At 54.9% G+C, this 17521-nt stretch overlaps 1 protein-coding gene across 1 annotated transcript in view; it reads left to right on the forward strand.

Annotated features, from left to right (window-relative positions):
• The first annotated feature begins 6938 nt into the window (after nucleotides 1-6938).
• Nucleotides 6939-17521, forward strand: part of LRRC38 (leucine rich repeat containing 38) — a 34946-nt gene continuing 24363 nt past the window's right edge. The window contains exon 1 of the mRNA XM_060141974.1: nucleotides 6939-7581. Coding sequence (XP_059997957.1) covers nucleotides 6939-7581 — 643 coding nt within the window. The remainder of the gene's footprint in view (nucleotides 7582-17521) is intronic.

Here is a 17521-nt window from a genome sequence, read left to right on the forward strand (position 1 = left end):
TATCTCATTTAATCCTCACAGTAACCCTAAGAGGTGGATACTATGAGTGTCTATTTTACAGATGAAGCAACTGAGGCTGTGAGAGATTACTTGCAGAAGAGATGCAGTCCAGAAGTGATGGAAGTAGGATTTGAATGCAGGCTGACTGGCCCAAGGGCTGATGCTTTTAGCTCTGACTCTAGCCAAATTTACTGCCCCTATTTCAGTGTACGTAATAAAGCAGCGTGAATTGGAGTTTTCAGGCTGATGGGTAAGTCCTGAGCTCTAACCAAATTGGGATTACCTCTTCCTATGGCTGCCTCCTAAGCCAGGCGCTCCTTGAGCATGGGGCTGTGCCTGCTTCATCCTTGTACCCCCATACCTAGCATAGCATCTATTCTCCTGGGATGGATAATAAGGAGACCAGGAATTTGTTCAGAGCAACTCTGGAAGGCTCCCTGGAGGAGGCCAAGTTTCCTTGAGCCAAACTTGGAACATAGTGAGAGGCAAGCTGGAAAGAGAGTGCGTGTGAAGGCTTGAAGGTGGATGTGTTAAAGCGATTTATGGGGTGCTGTGGGCTTTGATGGAGTAGAGATAAGCTAGAAATGTGTTGGGGGGAGCCCCAAACACCCAAGCTACTTCAAGGGTACAGCTGGCATGCCTTGTCCTCCACACATGAATCCCTCCCCCTCCATGGGCCCAGAGCCAAGACCACCTTTGGAGGGATGAAGGTCCTTGCTCCCCCTAGGAGGTAGATAGGCATCTCCAGGTGAGATACCACTGGAAGCTGTTGAGAAACTGGTGGCCTAGTTGAGAAGCATCATTTGTAGGCGGCAATTAATTAATTAAACATTTTTCAAATGCCTATTATATTTTTGGGGTGATTCTAGCAACTGGGACAATGTAATGGTTCTCATAGAAGTTCTATTTTAGTGCCAGGAAGTAAAGCAAGTAAGTAAACTAACAAGCAAGCTAGATAATATCAGGTGGAACAAATGTTCTGAAGAAAATAAAACAAGGCGGTAGCACAGAAGTGATGGCGGGGAGAGGGAGGTCAGTGGAGGCCAGTCAGAGGAGGTGACATGGGGGCTGAGAAGACCCGAATGACCAAATGGCACCAAACATGCCAAAAACTGGGGGAGGTGGGGGCGGGAAGTATTCCAGCCAGAGGGCACAGCACAGGCAAAGGTCCTGGGGTTGGCACAAACATGATGAATTAGATGTATGAAAAGACCAGAGTGGCTGGAGGGTGGTGAGCCAAGGGGAGAGGGGTCCAAAATGGGGTGAGAGAAGCATGTGGGGCCAGAGGGTGCAGGGTCTGGTGGGATGATTTGATTCCAAGTGCCAAGGTGTATTAGCTAGCTGTTGCTACGTAACAAATTCCCCAGAAATTTAGCAGCTTAAACAAAACACATTTTCAATCTCACAGTTTCTGTGGGCCAGGGGTCTGACTGGCCTTTGCTGGGTCCTCTGCTTAGGGTCTCTCACAGGTTGCAACCAAAATGTTTGCTGGTCTTATGTGGTTGTTGGCAGGACACAGTTTCTCATGGGCTGTAGATCGGAGGCCACCTTCAGTTCCTCACCACGCAGGCCACTCCAACACGGCGGCTTGCTTCATCGAGGTACACAAGCCAAAGAGGCAGCAGAGTGAGTCTGATAGCAAGATGGAAGTCACCGTCTCTTGTAACTTAATCATAGAAATGGCATCCGTCACCTTCGCTAAATATGTTAGAAGCAAGTTATGGGTCCTGCCCTCACTCAGGGAATACCAAGAGGTGGGGATCATTGGGGGTCATCTTAGAAGTCTGCCTACCACTCACAGGAAGCCACTGGGGGTGTCTGAACTGGGAGGCAACATATTTTCAAAGGCTCACTTTGACTTTCTTGAGTGTTGGGAGCGTGAGTGGGGAGCATGAGTGTTCCCTTGTCGGGAACAAGGCTGGAAGCAGGAAGGCCAGTGGGACTTCTGTAAAGGACGATGCCAGTTTGGACTAAGGAGATCCCAGTGGAGGCAGAGACATAGTACCAAAGGGCCTTGCTAGTGGACAGGAGGTGGGTGTGAGGGAAGAGGAAGCGGGGATGAGTCCCGAACTCGCTGGAGATCATGTGCCTCCTGCCTGTGGGATGGTGGTGCCCTTGACTGTTGGGACGTGTGCTCTGCGTTTTTCTCCTGGGAGAGACGGGGTGGCAGTATCCCCATCCTCCTTACCCAAGGTCACTCATTTGCTGGCTGGCTGGCCAGCACTAGGAGCACCGGCTGTGAGCAGAGAACAGATGTCTCCTTGTGCCAGGCTGAGGGACTGACCCCATGTCCTTGGTCTCATTGGTCTGCCCACGTCCAGGCCAACCAAGCCAGGATGCTGGAAGCTGTGCTCACAAAGTCAGCCAGAGCTGGAGGGGGCTAAAGGGGTGGGGATGTGTGTGTGTGTGTGTGTCTGAGAAATGCTACATTTGGAATAAGGTTCAGGGCAGAGAGAGTTACTAAACCCAATCCTAGAATGTAGGCCATCCCTAGAAAATACATTCCAGATAAACACTTTAATTATTTACCTAAAGAATACCACTTCCATTAAATATTTACCTGCTATATGTGAAAAAACAAAGAAATAAATAATTATGATGTCAAGACTCACTGCTAAGCACTTGATAGATCTCATTTAATCCTCATAACAACCCAGTGAAATAGGCACTAGTATTATCCCATTTCATTGATGGGAAAACTGAGGCTTAGAGAAATTAAGCAACTTGCTCAAGGTGACAGAGCCAAGGAACAAGAGAACCAGGTTTGTGCCAGGTCTGTCCGACTCCAAACCCATGTTCTTAAGCACGACTACCACCCTGCCTCCATTGAGGCTGGTTAAGGATTCGTTTCCTAGTACCAGGGGTGAAACAGGGGCAGGAGCTTTTCTTCTAAAAAGTGGGTCCAGCCTTGCCGGAGGAGAGCAAAACAAAAGCAAGTTTTATGGGAGGAGACAGCTGCTGCCTTGAGAGAGGAAGGGTTCAGCTCTCCCCAGTACAAGCGGCGGATGGTGCCCCCTGGTGGTGGTGGTGGAGAAGGGCAGTGGGTGGGAACAAATTGGAGCTTGGGGTTTGCCAGTTAGTGAGGGGACGGATACAGAGCAGTGTCGTCCTCGGAGCGGAGAGCTGGTTCCACTGAGTCAGCCTGCCCCCAGGCAAAGGGCCAGAGCACGTCTCCCTTCCTGGGGCCCACGGGGTGCCAGGTCAGCCAGGTACTCATCACAGGTGACACAGGCCAGTAACCCAAATGACATCACCAAACGCCATCCACAGTCTTATCCTTCAAACCTAGCCTCTGCACCTAAATTCAGATTCCCGCACATACCATACTGGCATCATCTTGTTTACAATTTAGGGCCTAGGATTTGGGCTAATTTAGAGGCAACCAAAGGGGAAGCCCTCACGCCCCGTTTGCTTTTGCTTAGGGACCAGCCACCACGTGGGGGATTTCCTGCGGACCCCAACCACGTAGCTCCCCAAGGCCCAGCCTCAGGGGGGAGTCAGACAGGGGCCGCTTACAAGATAAGATAGGAAGTGCTCTGTAGCTCGGGGGGCATAGAAGAGGGGTGAGAGATTCTACTTGGTGATTTGGGGAAGGTTCTGAAAACATCAGGATACCTCCGGTATTTGTCCCACCCCTGTTTTGAACCTCTTGATCAGGCATCACAAAGTGTGTTGACTCTGGGAGTAAATACAGAAATGGAGCCGATAAACTGAGTCTCTGAAGGTGTCTCTCCACATCACCTGCAGTGTTTTTCCTCAATCTGTAAGAGGCCCCCTTCCCAGGGAGGCAGCAGGGTGAGTGGGGTGGCAGGGGAGTCAGGATGCCTGCGTTCTATTTCCAGCGGCTACCACTGACTCACGGTGTGACCTTGCTGAGGTCACAGCTATGTTTTCCTTGCTGGGGGAAAATCAGAGGTGGCAAAGCTTGCATTTTCCCAAGGCATGGGAGTCTTGGAATATGGTGGGCCTGTCTGCTCCCCACGAGCCCCAGCCATGTCTGCTCCTTCTGCTATTCACAAAAAAAGCCTTTCGATTTGGATTCAAGGCACTTTGGGGGACACAAAGCAAGAAGCAAGGCGTTCCTGCCACAGCAAGACTTACCGCCACTTTTATATGCAGTGTCTCTCCAAACACTTTTCAGCTCACGTTCCAAACCAATATTTCCCCACATGGCCTTCACAGTGGCTGTGGAAGGGGAGAGGGAAGGTATTTTCCCTCTAGTTTCAGGATGAGGCAGTCAAGGCCCAGAGTGTCATTTCTCAACATTTTCATTACCGGGGACCCTTTGATTCTTTTACAACCGTGCAACCCCCTGTTTTGCAGGCCCTTGCTAAATGCTCTGAACTTATTAGGTAGAAATTCATCTGTTTCCATGAATCAAAGTCACCAGTTTCTGCTCAACACAGAAGAACTAGGGCTATCACTGAGTTCATTGCCAAGAACTGCAGCATTTGCTCTGGGTGACCTCCTTACAGGAAAAGGCCCAATTTTCACCAGAGTTTTTGAAATTCTGAAAAGAGTTGATCCTCAGGGGGCCCAAGGATCCCCGACTGGGAAGTATTTCCCTAGAGAGGTCGAGTGGCCTGTGAAAGGTTTTGTGGCTAAGGGTAGGGCCAGGACCAGGTCCAGGGGCCTGACACTCCGGCCAGGGCTCCAGCCTACCAGACCACTTGGCAGGCAGGTAGGTGCTCTCAGACACACAGGCCCAGGGGGGCACGTGTGTAGGATGGCAGCCCAGCCAAACGCAGATGCCCCGAGCAACGATGCTAGGGGCTCAGACGGGTAAGGAATAGGTTCCCCTCAGTGCTAGAGTGAGGGACCAGAGCCAAGCCTGAGGCTGGAGGGGTGGAGGGTGTAACCGATCGTTCCAGGGTGTTCCTGGAGAGTTGTAATGGGGGGACCCGTTTGTTCTGCCACCTGCCTTTGCCTTGACACGGCAATAATGCATTATTTATGCAGCCTGGGGTGTTCACCCACTCTGGGACGATTCAGACGTTTCCCCCAGACCTGCCTCATCAAAGGGATGAGACCAGAATGGGGGCTGAGCCCTTGCAGCGGGGGATGACCAAGACAAACTGGGGACCCTGGGAGAGTGGGGACACAGACAGGAGACTCAGGAGGCCTGGTGTGGAGGCCTGGGGTGTAGGCAGGCCCCCAAGTGCCTCAGAGCTTCCCTCAGGGCTCTGTACCCCTCCTCACCCAGGGCTCTGTTGCGCCCGTGGCTGTGTCCCAGAGGCTGAGGCTTTGATCCATCGGAAGGCGTCAAGCTGCGTGTACCTTTGGAGAAAGGCCAGGGCTTAGCTTTGTGGCTTCAGAATTCAAGGCTCCATCAATCCGCGTGGGGCCAGGGGCCAGGGCACGGGCTCTGGGGGCCTGCTGCCCAACAGCTGTTCCTGGGTTATTTTGGTCCAGGGGGAGCTTATCAATTCCAGGACACTTGGACCAAAATAGCCAACAGCAGGACAATCTCTTGGTGGCTCTGTGGGGACTTCCCCTTAGAAAAGTTTCTAAATGGGGTTGGGAAGGGAAAGGAGTTTGACTTGGGGGCTGGTGAAGGCTCTGAGGCTACACATACTATTCCTTGCTGTCCTTCCAGCCTTGGCACCGCCCTGACCACCTTCCTTGGGGACCAAAGCTGGGGGCTGGTTGAGGATGGAGTAGAAATTAAGAGGGAAAAGATCATTTTTATTTATTGTTTATTATTTATTTTTTTGCGGTACGCGGGCCTCTCACTGTTGTGTCCTCTTCCGCTGCGGAGCACAGGTTCCGGATGCGCACTCCCAACGGCCATGGCTCACGGGCCCAGCCGCTCCGCGGCACGCGGAATATTCCCGGACCGGGGCATGAACCCGCGTCCCCCGCATCGGCAGGAGGACTCTCAACCACTGTGCCACCAGAGAAGCCCGAAAAGCTCATTTTTAAACTCTGTTTCTTGACTCTGTGTTCCTCCCCCAAAGCTGGTGTCATGCATATTACCTTTTCCCATCTTACAGATGGGGCACACGGGGTCCAGAGTGTGGAAACACTGGAACTGAGGCCACACAGCTGGGAACCCTGGCCTCTGAGGCCTCTGAGGGAGCCTCTCGGCTGGGACTTGGTTAGATCAGCAGCAGATCCGCGCCCAGGTGGCTGCCAGTTCAGGGCCAGTGTGGAAACTGCTGACTGGCCCCTGGCTTTCCTTCGGGCCACAGCGGGGGCCCTGGCAGCGCCTACTGGTTGACTCCGCCTGTCTCACTGAGATGGGTTAAGTGCCGGTGGAGGAAAGGTGGAAGGAGGACCAGCCACCCTGGAGCTCCCTGGAGCCCTCTGGAGCCCCGCCCAACCCCGGATCAACAGCCCCTGGCGCGGCCCGCGAGAGCCCGCCGGGAATGCCCTGGCGCAGAGCCAGAGGGACCCAGGTCGCGCTCCCTTTTGCAAGGGGTGGCGCGCGGGGAGCGCGCTTTGGCACCAGGCGGGCGCGGGGGTGCGGGGCGCACGACCGTGACACGCCCTCTGAAATCCACTGGGGCTGGGGGCGCTTGGTCACTGAACTTGGTCGTCGAGTGTTCCGCGCCAAGTCCTCAAGACAGGTCTTATTGCCCGGTGTCGGAAATAAGCTGCCCGGGCGGGGCCGCGTTTGGGACGGCCACTCCGCCACCCCTGCCGCTCCCGCCTCTCTCCCGGGATTTTCCAGCGGGTTAATTTCCTGTTAGGGTAAATCCTTCGCGAGGCCCTCGGCTCTCCCTCCCCGGAGCTGCCCCCTCCGCCCGAGCCTCCCGGGCTCCCCTGGTCGGTCCGCGCTGCGCTCCATCGCCCCGCGAGCCCGGGCGCAAGCCCTCCCCGCCCCGGCAGCCCTCCGGCTCCCAGCGTCTGGCCGCCGGAACCCCGCGCGCCGCCCCGCGCCAGGGCTCGGCCCCAGAGCCGCGTCCGCGTCGCCGCCGCTCGCGCGGGTCCCGGCTATGCGCCCCCGCGCCGCGCCCCGCGCCCCCGCCGGCGCCGGCGCCGCGCTGGGGCTCTGCAGCCTCCTGCTGCTGCTCCCGCCAGGACCCGCGTGCCCCGCGGGCTGCGCCTGCACCGATCCGCACACCGTGGACTGCCGCGACCGCGGGCTGCCCAGCGTGCCCGACCCCTTCCCCCTGGACGTGCGCAAGCTTCTGGTGGCCGGTAACCGCATCCAGCACATCCCCGAGGGCTTCTTCATCTTCTACGGCGACCTGGTCTACCTGGACTTCAGGAACAACTCTCTGCGCTCTCTGGAGGAGGGCACGTTCAGCGGCTCGGCCAAGCTCGCCTTCCTCGACCTCAGCTACAACAACCTGACCCAGCTGGGCGCCGGCGCCTTCCGCTCGGCCGGGAGGCTGGTCAAGCTGAGCCTGGCCAACAACAACCTGGCGGGCGTGCACGAGGCCGCCTTCGAAACCCTGGAGTCGCTGCAGGTGCTGGAGCTCAACGACAACAACCTGCGCAGCCTCAACGTGGCCGCCCTGGCCGCGCTGCCTGCGCTGCGCACCCTGCGCCTGGACGGGAACCCCTGGCTCTGCGACTGCGACTTCGCCCACCTCTTCTCCTGGATCCAGGAGAACGTGTCCAAGCTGCCCAAAGGTGAGCCTGCCGGCCGGACCGGAAAGCGGAAAGGAGTGAGGCAGAGCGCGCGGGGAGAGCCTAGGGCAGCGGCCTCGCGTTGAGCCTGGAAGGGGAGGCCTGGGCGCCCACGGCCACTGTCCTGGATGACAGTTGCTCCCGGTGTAACCCTCCCAGGTTCCCAGAACTTTCCCTGGGACTCTGCTAGGGAAGGGGAGTGGGGAGGGACACATCTGGGATTCTCTGGAGATTCTGGGCCTGGTTGCCCTGCTTTCCCCCCTGTTTCTCCAGTAGTGTTTGGGACCTGGATTTCCGAGATCATCCTGTGGGGCTTTGGGTCCTAGTACTGGTGGGTGTGGGTTATTTCTGGGCCCCTCCTAAGTGGAAGACACCCTACTCCATGGGTAGCATTTCAGCACCCATCTCACTACACTGAACATGGGGAGGGAGCCCACCAGGTCTAAGAGCTCTCCAAGGGCTTCTGTAACCTGAGTAGGTCTTCCTTTCTCAGCTCCCAGTTTGCTCTTCTGTCTAAAAGGAGTGAGGAATATTCCTGGTGAGGAAAAGCAGCAGCTTGCTAAGAGCCAGTCATGCAGTAAAGATTGGCCGTTCAGTAGCTTTTCAGCCCAGACGTGAAATTGCTGAACAGTCTTGTGGGCTGGGGCACCCTTTGCTTGCCTCGTGCACTTTTCTGGCAGTGACATGGACATACGTCCCCACCTGGCAGACAGGAACATAAGGGCACAGCAGGTAAGAGAGCCTGTGAAGGCCAGTGGGAAGGAAGCAAAGGCAGAGCTGAGGAGAGGGGACTCCAGCATACATAAGAATGAGCCCCATGACAGGGGGCGGGTGAAATGCCCTTCTTTTCAGTGGATTCCAGGCTTCCCCTGGTGAGCATGTGAGCAGCGACCTCTCAGAGCCAGACTCCACCTCCCACCTTGACCCCGAGGGTTTGTCAGAACAGGAACCAGAGCTGAAAGACCCACAGTATAAAAGGTGACATAGATGTGGATTTATCATGGGTACATATATATTTTTTCCATTTATTGAGAATTCAGAAATGCTGCTCATCTGTGTCCGGAATTCCTGTGCTCGCTTATTCATTCTGTACTGTCACTAGCACAAATCCCAGGTATCAGGGGCCGTCACTTCTCTGCAGACACGGGTCCCTGAGCTGGAACTTTAAGCCCAGGCTGGCTCTCCCACATGAGCAAGTCCTAAAAAGATCTGACCTGCAAGGTACAGAGTCGCCTGACTTTAAACTTTGCCTTCACTCACTCCCCAGACCCTCCCCACCAGAAGACAGGAAGGTCCAGATGCAGACGTCACTGTTGAACGGCGGTTCCCCTTGGTTCTCATGGCATCTGCCTTTGCTTCTTGGTAGAGTTGGCATCATGAACCCCAGCTGTCAGTTGAGGTGCTGTCATTGGCTCCCACCATCATTCACTCGAGGGCTAGGGGTGACGGGTCAGGAGCTGTGGATTTCAGTCTCAGTTGTGCTGTGGCTGGCTGTGACCTTGACCGGGACAGGTATCCTGTCTGGGCTTCGGTTTCGTCATCTTTACAGTACTTTGGTTGCCCTCTGAGGCCTCTACTGGAGTCCTGGCTTAAAAACTGGGTGACTCTGGGAAAGTTCTTTGAACCTCCTCTTCCTCCTGTGTGAAATTGGGACACAGTGGTGCTGACCAATCCATCTGACCAGTGATTGTCAAGATAAAGCGGGTAAATTAAAGAGCAAAGAATATAAAATGTTATCCTTCCTACTGTCTGTAATGTAGGACAGCGAAGAGCCATCAGATGAGGATGTGTGGCTGGGGGTAAGGATGGACGGGTCCAGAGCAAGGAACAGTGTCCAGGCCCTGGGGAAGAGTTGGTCTCATTCAGGCGGGGAGAGGATGGAGACAGCAGCATGGCAGCATGGGGGCTTCCGGCATCTCCTGGGGTGAAGCACTGAAAGCAGCTCTGACCTCACTGCCCATGTTCTGTGGCCAGAGCAGCGTCCCGAGCTCTGTGAACCGGAAGTGGGGCGGTTGCGAAGCACCTAACCCAGGCCTTGACGTGGGAGAGCTGAGCTCCCATGTAGACTCAGATTATGACTCTAGACAAGCCCCTGACCTTCTTTGTGCCTCCGTTTCCCTGCCTCTGACTTCAGACTGAAGATCAAAATCCCACAGCATGTTTGCGGCGAGGGTTGTGCGAAGTCGGCTCTGTCGAGGGTGTGGTAATCGTAGCAAGGAGTAGATGATCTAGGTGATCGCTAGGTGTCGGTCACCCCCTTCCCTCCTCCTCCTGCATTTGGGCCTCTCATGTTTTCACAGGTGCAGCGGGCAAGGGCACCAAGTGCCCAGACTCTAGCACAGAGCTGCTTAGTTCAAATCCTGCCTCTACTTCCTACTAGTTCGGAGGATTGAAAGGGTATTATCTATAAAGTACTTAGAGCAGTGCCTGACACACAGTATGTACTAATAAGCATTAGTGCTGTTACTATTACCCTGTTTTCTCTGGAAGGCCCAGAGAGGTGATGCGAGTGACTTGCCCAAGGTCACACAGAGAGTTAGAAGCAGCTGGGAGTGCACCAGGGCCTCCTGGCTCCCCGCCCCCCGCCCCTGGCCACGCTGACTACCCACTTCCCACCAAGGAAAGCCAGGCACCATGGGGCACAAGCTCCAAGGCTTTCTAGGCAGGCACCCAGGGGAGGCAATTCAGAGGAAGGAGCAGAGGGGACCCACCCTCATTGTCTTTCCTTCACCTCCCCTGTCCCTCCTCCCCCAGAGAAGCAAATTGAACATGTGACCTTGAGCAAGTGACCTTGACTAGCCCTGACAGCACAAAAAATGTGATCGGGACTTCCCTGGTGGCGCAGTGGTTGAGAGTCCGCCTGCTGATGCAGGGAACACGGGTTCGTGCCCCGGTCCGGGAAGATCTCACATGCCGCGGAGCGACTGGGCCCATGAGCCATGGCCGCTGAGCCTGCGCGTCCGGAGCCTGTGCTCCGCAACGGGAGAGGCCACAACAGTGAGAGGCCCGCGTACTGCAAAAAAAAAAAAAAATGTGATCGTCTGCCAGTGAGCCTCCTTGCTGATGGGAGCGCTCAGCCACCCGTCGGGGGCAGCCGGTCCCCTCTGTGCAGGCTCCTCAGGGCTTGATGGGGAAGTGGGGCACGGAAGCATCTGGGTCTGAGGACTCAGGGGGAGCCGGCCTGCCGGTGCTGGGTCTGAAGGAAGAGAGCAAGGGGACGCCTGCCAGAATGCCCACTGGCCACCTTAGCAACAGCAAACAAGCAAACCAACCCCAAACAAGCAAACAAACAAGCAAAACTCCAGGATGCCCAATTCACGCTGAATTTCAGATCGACGCGGCATAATATTTTAGTATCAGTGTGTCCCGTGCCATGTTGGGATATTCTCACACACAGGATTACTTGCTATTCTTCTGAAATTCACGTCACTGGCCATCCTGTGTTTTGCCCGATGGCCCTACCTTATAGCGGTGGTTTGTGGTTTATAAGTGCCGTCTCTTTTAATACAATACCTGCGCCTGGCAAGTACCTTTACCCACAACTTCCCCAACAAGAAGCAAACGAGGTGCAAAGGTCACATCATTAGTGACTGAGAAGAGCTTGCACTCAGGAGCGTCTGACCCCACTCCTGATGCTTTCTGGAGGGTGAGAATAGCCCCAGCACTGTCCTACCATCCCCGACTCTCATGGGTGACAGCTGACCTTCCAGCCCCAGATTCTGCACCTGGTCTGGTGGTTCTCCCAGTAGATAGTAGGTCCTGGGCCAAGTGGGACAGTATACCATCAAGGGAACAGTGACCATCCCTCTTTCAGTAGAAGGGCTCCAGACCTGGAAGCAAGAGACCTGGGAAATCGCTCAAGTGACCAGCAGGATAGAGAGGGAGAGATGGGCAAGGTGTGGGGAGACAGGGAAGCATGAGCACCTTCTCAGCAGACAGTGATCTTTAAAAAGCCCTCCAGCCCCTCCCATTGCCTTCCCATTACAGCAGCCCAGTGAGGTGGGTAGGGAATGAAAACACACGGGTGATGAGAAACCTGTGTGCTAATCACCTAGGGAGCTTGTTTGACATGCAGATTCCTGGGGCCCCAGACCTACTGGATGTGTGCCCGGGGGGTGAGGCCCGGGGATCTGCATTTTAATTCCCCCCACCCCCAGCCCCTGAAAGGGGCTTGCAGTGCACCCTCACTAAAGCTTGAAAACCGTGCTGGAGGGGGAAGTCATTTTGCTGCAGCTGTGGAAATGCTGTGTGACGTTATACGACTTTCCTGTCTCTCTGTGTCTCAGATTTCTCTTTGGTAAACAAAGGAGTATGGGTAGGAGGATTTTAAGGTTCCTTCCAACTCTAAAGTTCTATGGTTTCAAGGGAAGGGAAGACTGTCTGTGTCTTAAAGGTTGGGAAGTTGAGGTCTGGGGAGACCAGGTCCCTCCAGAGACCCCTCTGTTGGAATCCAGGTGGCCATAGTCTCTGTGCAGTGGGGAGGGGGCAGATCACTCAGGCAGCCCGGGGCTGTGGGCTCACAGGACATCTCACATGTCCCAGCCTTGAGCCTGGAGCCTCAGGCGGGAAAGGCCACTGGGTATGAGGAACCATAGCCGGCAGGCGAGGGGCTGTCTCTGTGCTCAGAGGTGCCTGGAGCCAGCAGGCTTCCCCTGGGACACAGACCGCACGGAGCCCTGAGTGTGTATTATGGGAGAAGCCCAAGCAGGATCTGGGGCCTGGGGGTGAGGGGTGCCGAATAGTGAGGCACCTTCTGTCACCTCCCTTTGCAGCCGTGGCTTCGTGTGGCCTGCAGGACACAGCCCACAGCCCCAGGGGAGAGATCTGAGCTGCAACTGGGACCTTGACAAGGGAGGCTGTGGGGAGGCAAGGGCTGGGAGAAGCGGGGACTGGGGGGAAATTAAACACGGCTGCATGTCATGCCTTGAGTCTGTTCACCCTGGCCCCTTGGGTGGGTACAAGCCTCCGAGACAAGGTCCACTGTAGTGCCTGGAGCACCCGGGCATTCTGTGGTGTGGCTCAGCCCCTGCAGAGTGGACCCTGCAGGCAGAGTCCTGTCAAGGAGGGGGTTCATGGCGAGTGGGGTGCTCACCAGTTATATCACTAACCCTGCCTGCTTAGCAGGCCAGACTCGCGGCCTTCTGGGGCAGCCCGCCCCCCATCTCCCAGTAACTCCACCTCCCTTTCCTGATGTCAGATGCCGTGAGGGCCTGATTTGGTCAGATGAGTGGGGACTTGTTGTCATACTGACAGAAGAAACAGTAATTCAGCCAAAGGAGCACGAGCTGATGCTTGCCTGGAGGTCACACAGGTCCTTTTTGCCCAGGTGACTCCAAGGTGACTCGTTTTCTTTGAAAATAAAAGCATTTTATTTTTCTGATTATAAAATAACAGGTCCTTTGTAGACTTGGGAAATGTAGATAAATATCATGAAGAGAATAAAAACCACACAGAATCCCACTGCTACAAAAGTTTTACTGTGTTTAGTTCTGGTTTTATTCTTATGCACATATATATATTTTAAACAAATTGATATTATACTATATATCTTATTACTGACTCTTTTCCTCTTACTGAGTTGTGAGAGTTACCTGTCATTATAGCTCTTTGAAAATTTAACATTTTACGGTCATGTAAGAGGTCATTTTATGTCTAGTCATTGAACCTGTCTCCTGTTGTTAGAAATGTGCATTGTTTTTTTTTTCTGTTTTGTATATACACGGTGCTGAACTGAACATCCTCATTCATGTAAATTCGTGGACATCTTTGCTTATTTCTCTGGGGTGGATTCTTTGAGGTGGAATCACCAGGTCAGAGTCTATGGTTATGTTAAATCTCTGGATACCTTTTTGCCTAATTGCACCCCAGACAGCAGGCTCTGTTGGCAAATGGAAAGTACCTGTCTCACCGTGCCTCTCCCAGGTTTATGTATTATTATTATTTTTTTATTTTTTGCGGTACGCGGGCCTCTCACCGCCGTGGCCTCTCCCGTCGCGGAGCACAGGCTCCAGACGCGCAGGCCCAGCGGCCATGGCTCACGGGCCCAGCCCCTCCGCGGCATGTGGGATCTTCCCGGACCGGGGCACGAACCCGCATCCCCTGCATCAGCAGGCGGACTCCCAACCACTGCGCCACCAGGGAAGCCCTGTATTATTATTTTTAAACATGCTTTCGAATTTAATAGACAGAACAATGACATCCCCTTATTGCTATAATTTGCATGATTTGCTCGCCAGCGGAGTGGACCGCTCCCTTGTGTTTTACACTTAAGAGAACCACGTTGCTGGCAGGGGTTGACTGAGGTCTTGCTCGCTCTTGCAAGGGGCCTCCTCCTGCAGTTCACAGGCCTGTACATCTCCTGGTGTCATAGGCTCATGTGTTTTTAACTTATGTCTTAATTAGAGTTGATTCCCCGGCGTCACCTTTCTCACCATCCCCAGGGTCCCAGTCGGGTGTCAGCTTCTACAGACACCACGATCTGGAGTCCGGGGGAGAGTCAACTGCAAACATGACCTGAGACAGCCCTGCCCTGTCTCTCTTCTCCCTGGAGAGCCCCACCCGGTCCCGCTACTCTGTCCCAAACGTTGGATCTTTCTGGAAATGTCACCTCCATCCTGCTGTTCTATCAATTAACTCAAAGGGCGACCTCATTGCCGGGCTAGCGGACAGAGGACCCGCCTTCCTTCCCAGCTAGGGCAGCCCCGGGGGAGCACAGGCAGTTGGGGATTTGCTCTGGAGAGGTCAGTGTCACTGTTACCTGAAGCTGACAGGCTGCCATCTGACTCAGATACCCAAAGGCGTAGGCCTTTCAGCCAAGTGGCCGTCCAGTGCCCGCTGTCCCAGAACCCCGTGGTCTCCGAGGTAGCTGGGAGTGAGGTGCTTGGCAGGCCTTGTCCTTCGGGCTGGCAGTGTGGTGATGGCCCAGAAGGGCCTCCTCGTGGGTGGGTTGTCGTGAGGACCGGAATTGGGTGTGTTCACGGTTATGTGAGCCAAACTGTATCCTGAACTTGGTCACTGTAGGAGAACAGCAGAGTGTGTCAGTCCAGTCCTGGGAGTGTCCTGGGCTCCTGCCCTCGGGTCTTTGCCCAAACAGTGCCAGCCAGGTCCCCGATTCTTCCCTCCTGCCCTTCCCCACCTCTGCTTCTCTGCCCTTCTGGTTTTGACTTGGCCTTCCAGCCTCCAACCCTCTGGGCCTCAAGGCCGGGTTGGGAGTCTGGCCTGTGTGACCTCATTGGATGCTGTGTTATCTCTATGGCCACTACTTGAGCTTGCCAGTTCACAGGTCTGGCCTGTTTTGAGGACACAAACCGCGTCTTTTTCTCCTTGAGTCCCCAGCAGCTGGTGCAGTATATGGCATGTTTGGAAACCTTTTGTTGGCTTCCATTGCACTTAGGACAAGCCAGCTCCCTCCTAGGTCCCACGAGGCTCCTCTGTCCCGTGAACACGCCAGGTGCCAGTGACCAACCAGGACCTCCTAACTTACGGCTCCCTCTCCTGCTAAGACGTTTCCCAACCCAAATGGCTGCGTCTTCCTCATCATCACGTCCCCAGGAGATGTCCCCTCCTCAGAGAGGCCTTCCCTGACCACCCCGCCCAAGCAGTCCTGTCCCCACCCTCTCCTCGTCATATCTGCTTGTTGTGTCTGTGGCGTCTCGCTCACTGAGTCCACATTATCTCGTTCACAAGTCTTGTCCCTCTAGAAACAGGAGCACCAGATCAGCACGCCCCCTGCTGTGTCCCTAGCGCCTGGGGCCATGCCCAGTGTAGAAGGGGCTCCGTGGGGCAGGGGGCATGTGTGAGTGAGTGGACGAATGCACACTCCCGAGGGCTGCATCACAAGGGCCATTGGGGGCACAGGCCGACATCACTGGCCTTGGCTTTTGTCCCCACCAAATACCCCCTCTCCGACCTCGGTCGGCCAAGGATATCCAGATCACCCTTTAGCAAAGACAGAGCCCAGAGAGGGGTTCTCTAGCTCCTTCAGCAGACTCTGTGTGATCCTGGTCAAGTCCTGAGGCTCAGGCTCTCCACTGCGAAGGCGGGAGGGAGCTAGCTGTGCCCGCCCCATCTGTTGGAGCAGTGCTGGCAAGACGGCGGGGCAGCCATTCACTCTGGGAGTCTGTTAGCCTCTGCTCTGCGAGGTGCAGTGAGAATGGCTGGTGGGGGGAATTCAGGACACTGAGGCCGCCGATCTCAGTTTACCCCGATGAATGGGAAACCAGCTGCCTCTGACATAAGCAGACAGAAGGGTGTCTTGTAAGCATGTGGGTGTCACCAGGAACCCAAGTCCTGAACAGTCAGGCCTCCGGGAGCTCGTGGCTGAGACCCGAGAGGCTGCAGGGAACACAGCGCCTCCTTTTTTCACCTTCTGCTTCTCACACTTTTTTTACCCCCCTTCACATACTGATGGACTTTCTGTATTTTTCCATCCATGTGGCCAAAAATACGCTGCTCCGTTCACGAGACCAGCAGAGGCTGCGCGAGACTGTGCTGTCTTGGTCCCAATTTCCAGGTCCGGGGAGGAGGCTCTGGCGGGCAGAGCTTAGGGATGGGGGCTGGGCACGCCATGCACTAGACATCCAGCTAGGCAGCCGTGACCGTGGCCGAGCTTCCAGTGAACTGTCTGACGGCAGATAAATCCCCCGACATTCCTGGGCCCTGGTGTTCCCTCTGTCAAATGCAGGTGATAGCACCTGCCCTTTGACCTCGAGTGATGTCATGTGAAGATGCTCAGAGTACAGCTTCCGCCAGCACTGCACGTAGAAGCTGTTCTTTTCTTCCTTATCCAATTCATAGAAATGTGCAAACAGGCTTACAAATCCCACCGGATTTAAGCCTTTTCTGTCAAATCCCAGATGTCGACAATCCCCGGAGACGGGCATTATCTGTGTGTTCACAGCCCATCCTCCCAGTGGCTCTCAGCCTGGCCCCTCTGCTTCAGAGGCTGCCCATCAAGGAGCCCCCGGGTGCCTCATCTCTTCCATCCTCTGGGCTGGTCATGGGATAAATGCCAAGGGCAGAAGTCAGGACCTTGAGGGAGCTGCGGGTCACTCGGGACCCAGAGAGCTAGGAATCGGGGTCCCTGTCCCCACTTCCTTGTTAGCCAGCAGTCGACCTGTGTCATGTCCTCTTTCTCAGTTGCTCTAGATCATGAGTGGTGACCCCAGACGCCCCTGGGGGCTGTAGGTGGGAGTCATCAGAGAGGGAGGGGCAGGAGGGGAACCACATGCACACGAGAAACAACCTAGGGCACCGTGCTGGCCGAATCCCCCGGAACACGGTGCTGGCTGCGCTCCTCTCCCCAGCCACACGCTTTAGACCTTGGGGCTAAATGACCTCGAAGGCCTCTTCTGTCTCTGACTTTGGCTTGGTCTGTGCCCTCCCCAGCCAGCCTCCTCCGGGTCGCGGGATGAGAGGGTCTGGAAGCCGCTCGCCCCCAGCTCCCAGCACAGGTTTCCTGGGTGGGTTCCCTTGGCATATAGGCCCCATCACCCCGGTATCTCTCTTTCAAATCAGTAGGTGCAAAAGTATGTTCCTCTCTTCTCCCTCGTCATGTGAAGAAAAGGCCCTCCCCTCACATTATTAGAAAGAATGGCATTGCTTTTGCACAAGACACCAACGAGATGATGTCCCTTTTTAAACATAACCAACATAAATGATCGTCTGCATCAGAAATGAAGATGCCACATGGTCCCGTTGAGGGACTGAGAGCTTAGAGCTGACAGTCAGGACACCCTGGACCTGCTGCCACCTCCTTGACCTGGGCAGGTCACCTGACTTGTCTGGGCTGTGGTTCCCTCATCTGTTACCCCGAGGTTTATTTGAAAGATCAGGGAACTACTGATGTCAAAGAGTTTTAGAAGAAACTGGGGGCATGCAGAATAACTGTCTTTTATATATATATATATATATATATATATATATATATATATATATAAGCTTA

This window comes from Lagenorhynchus albirostris, chromosome 2, assembly GCF_949774975.1.
Source record: "Lagenorhynchus albirostris chromosome 2, mLagAlb1.1, whole genome shotgun sequence".
Classification (NCBI taxonomy): Eukaryota; Metazoa; Chordata; class Mammalia; order Artiodactyla; family Delphinidae; genus Lagenorhynchus; species Lagenorhynchus albirostris.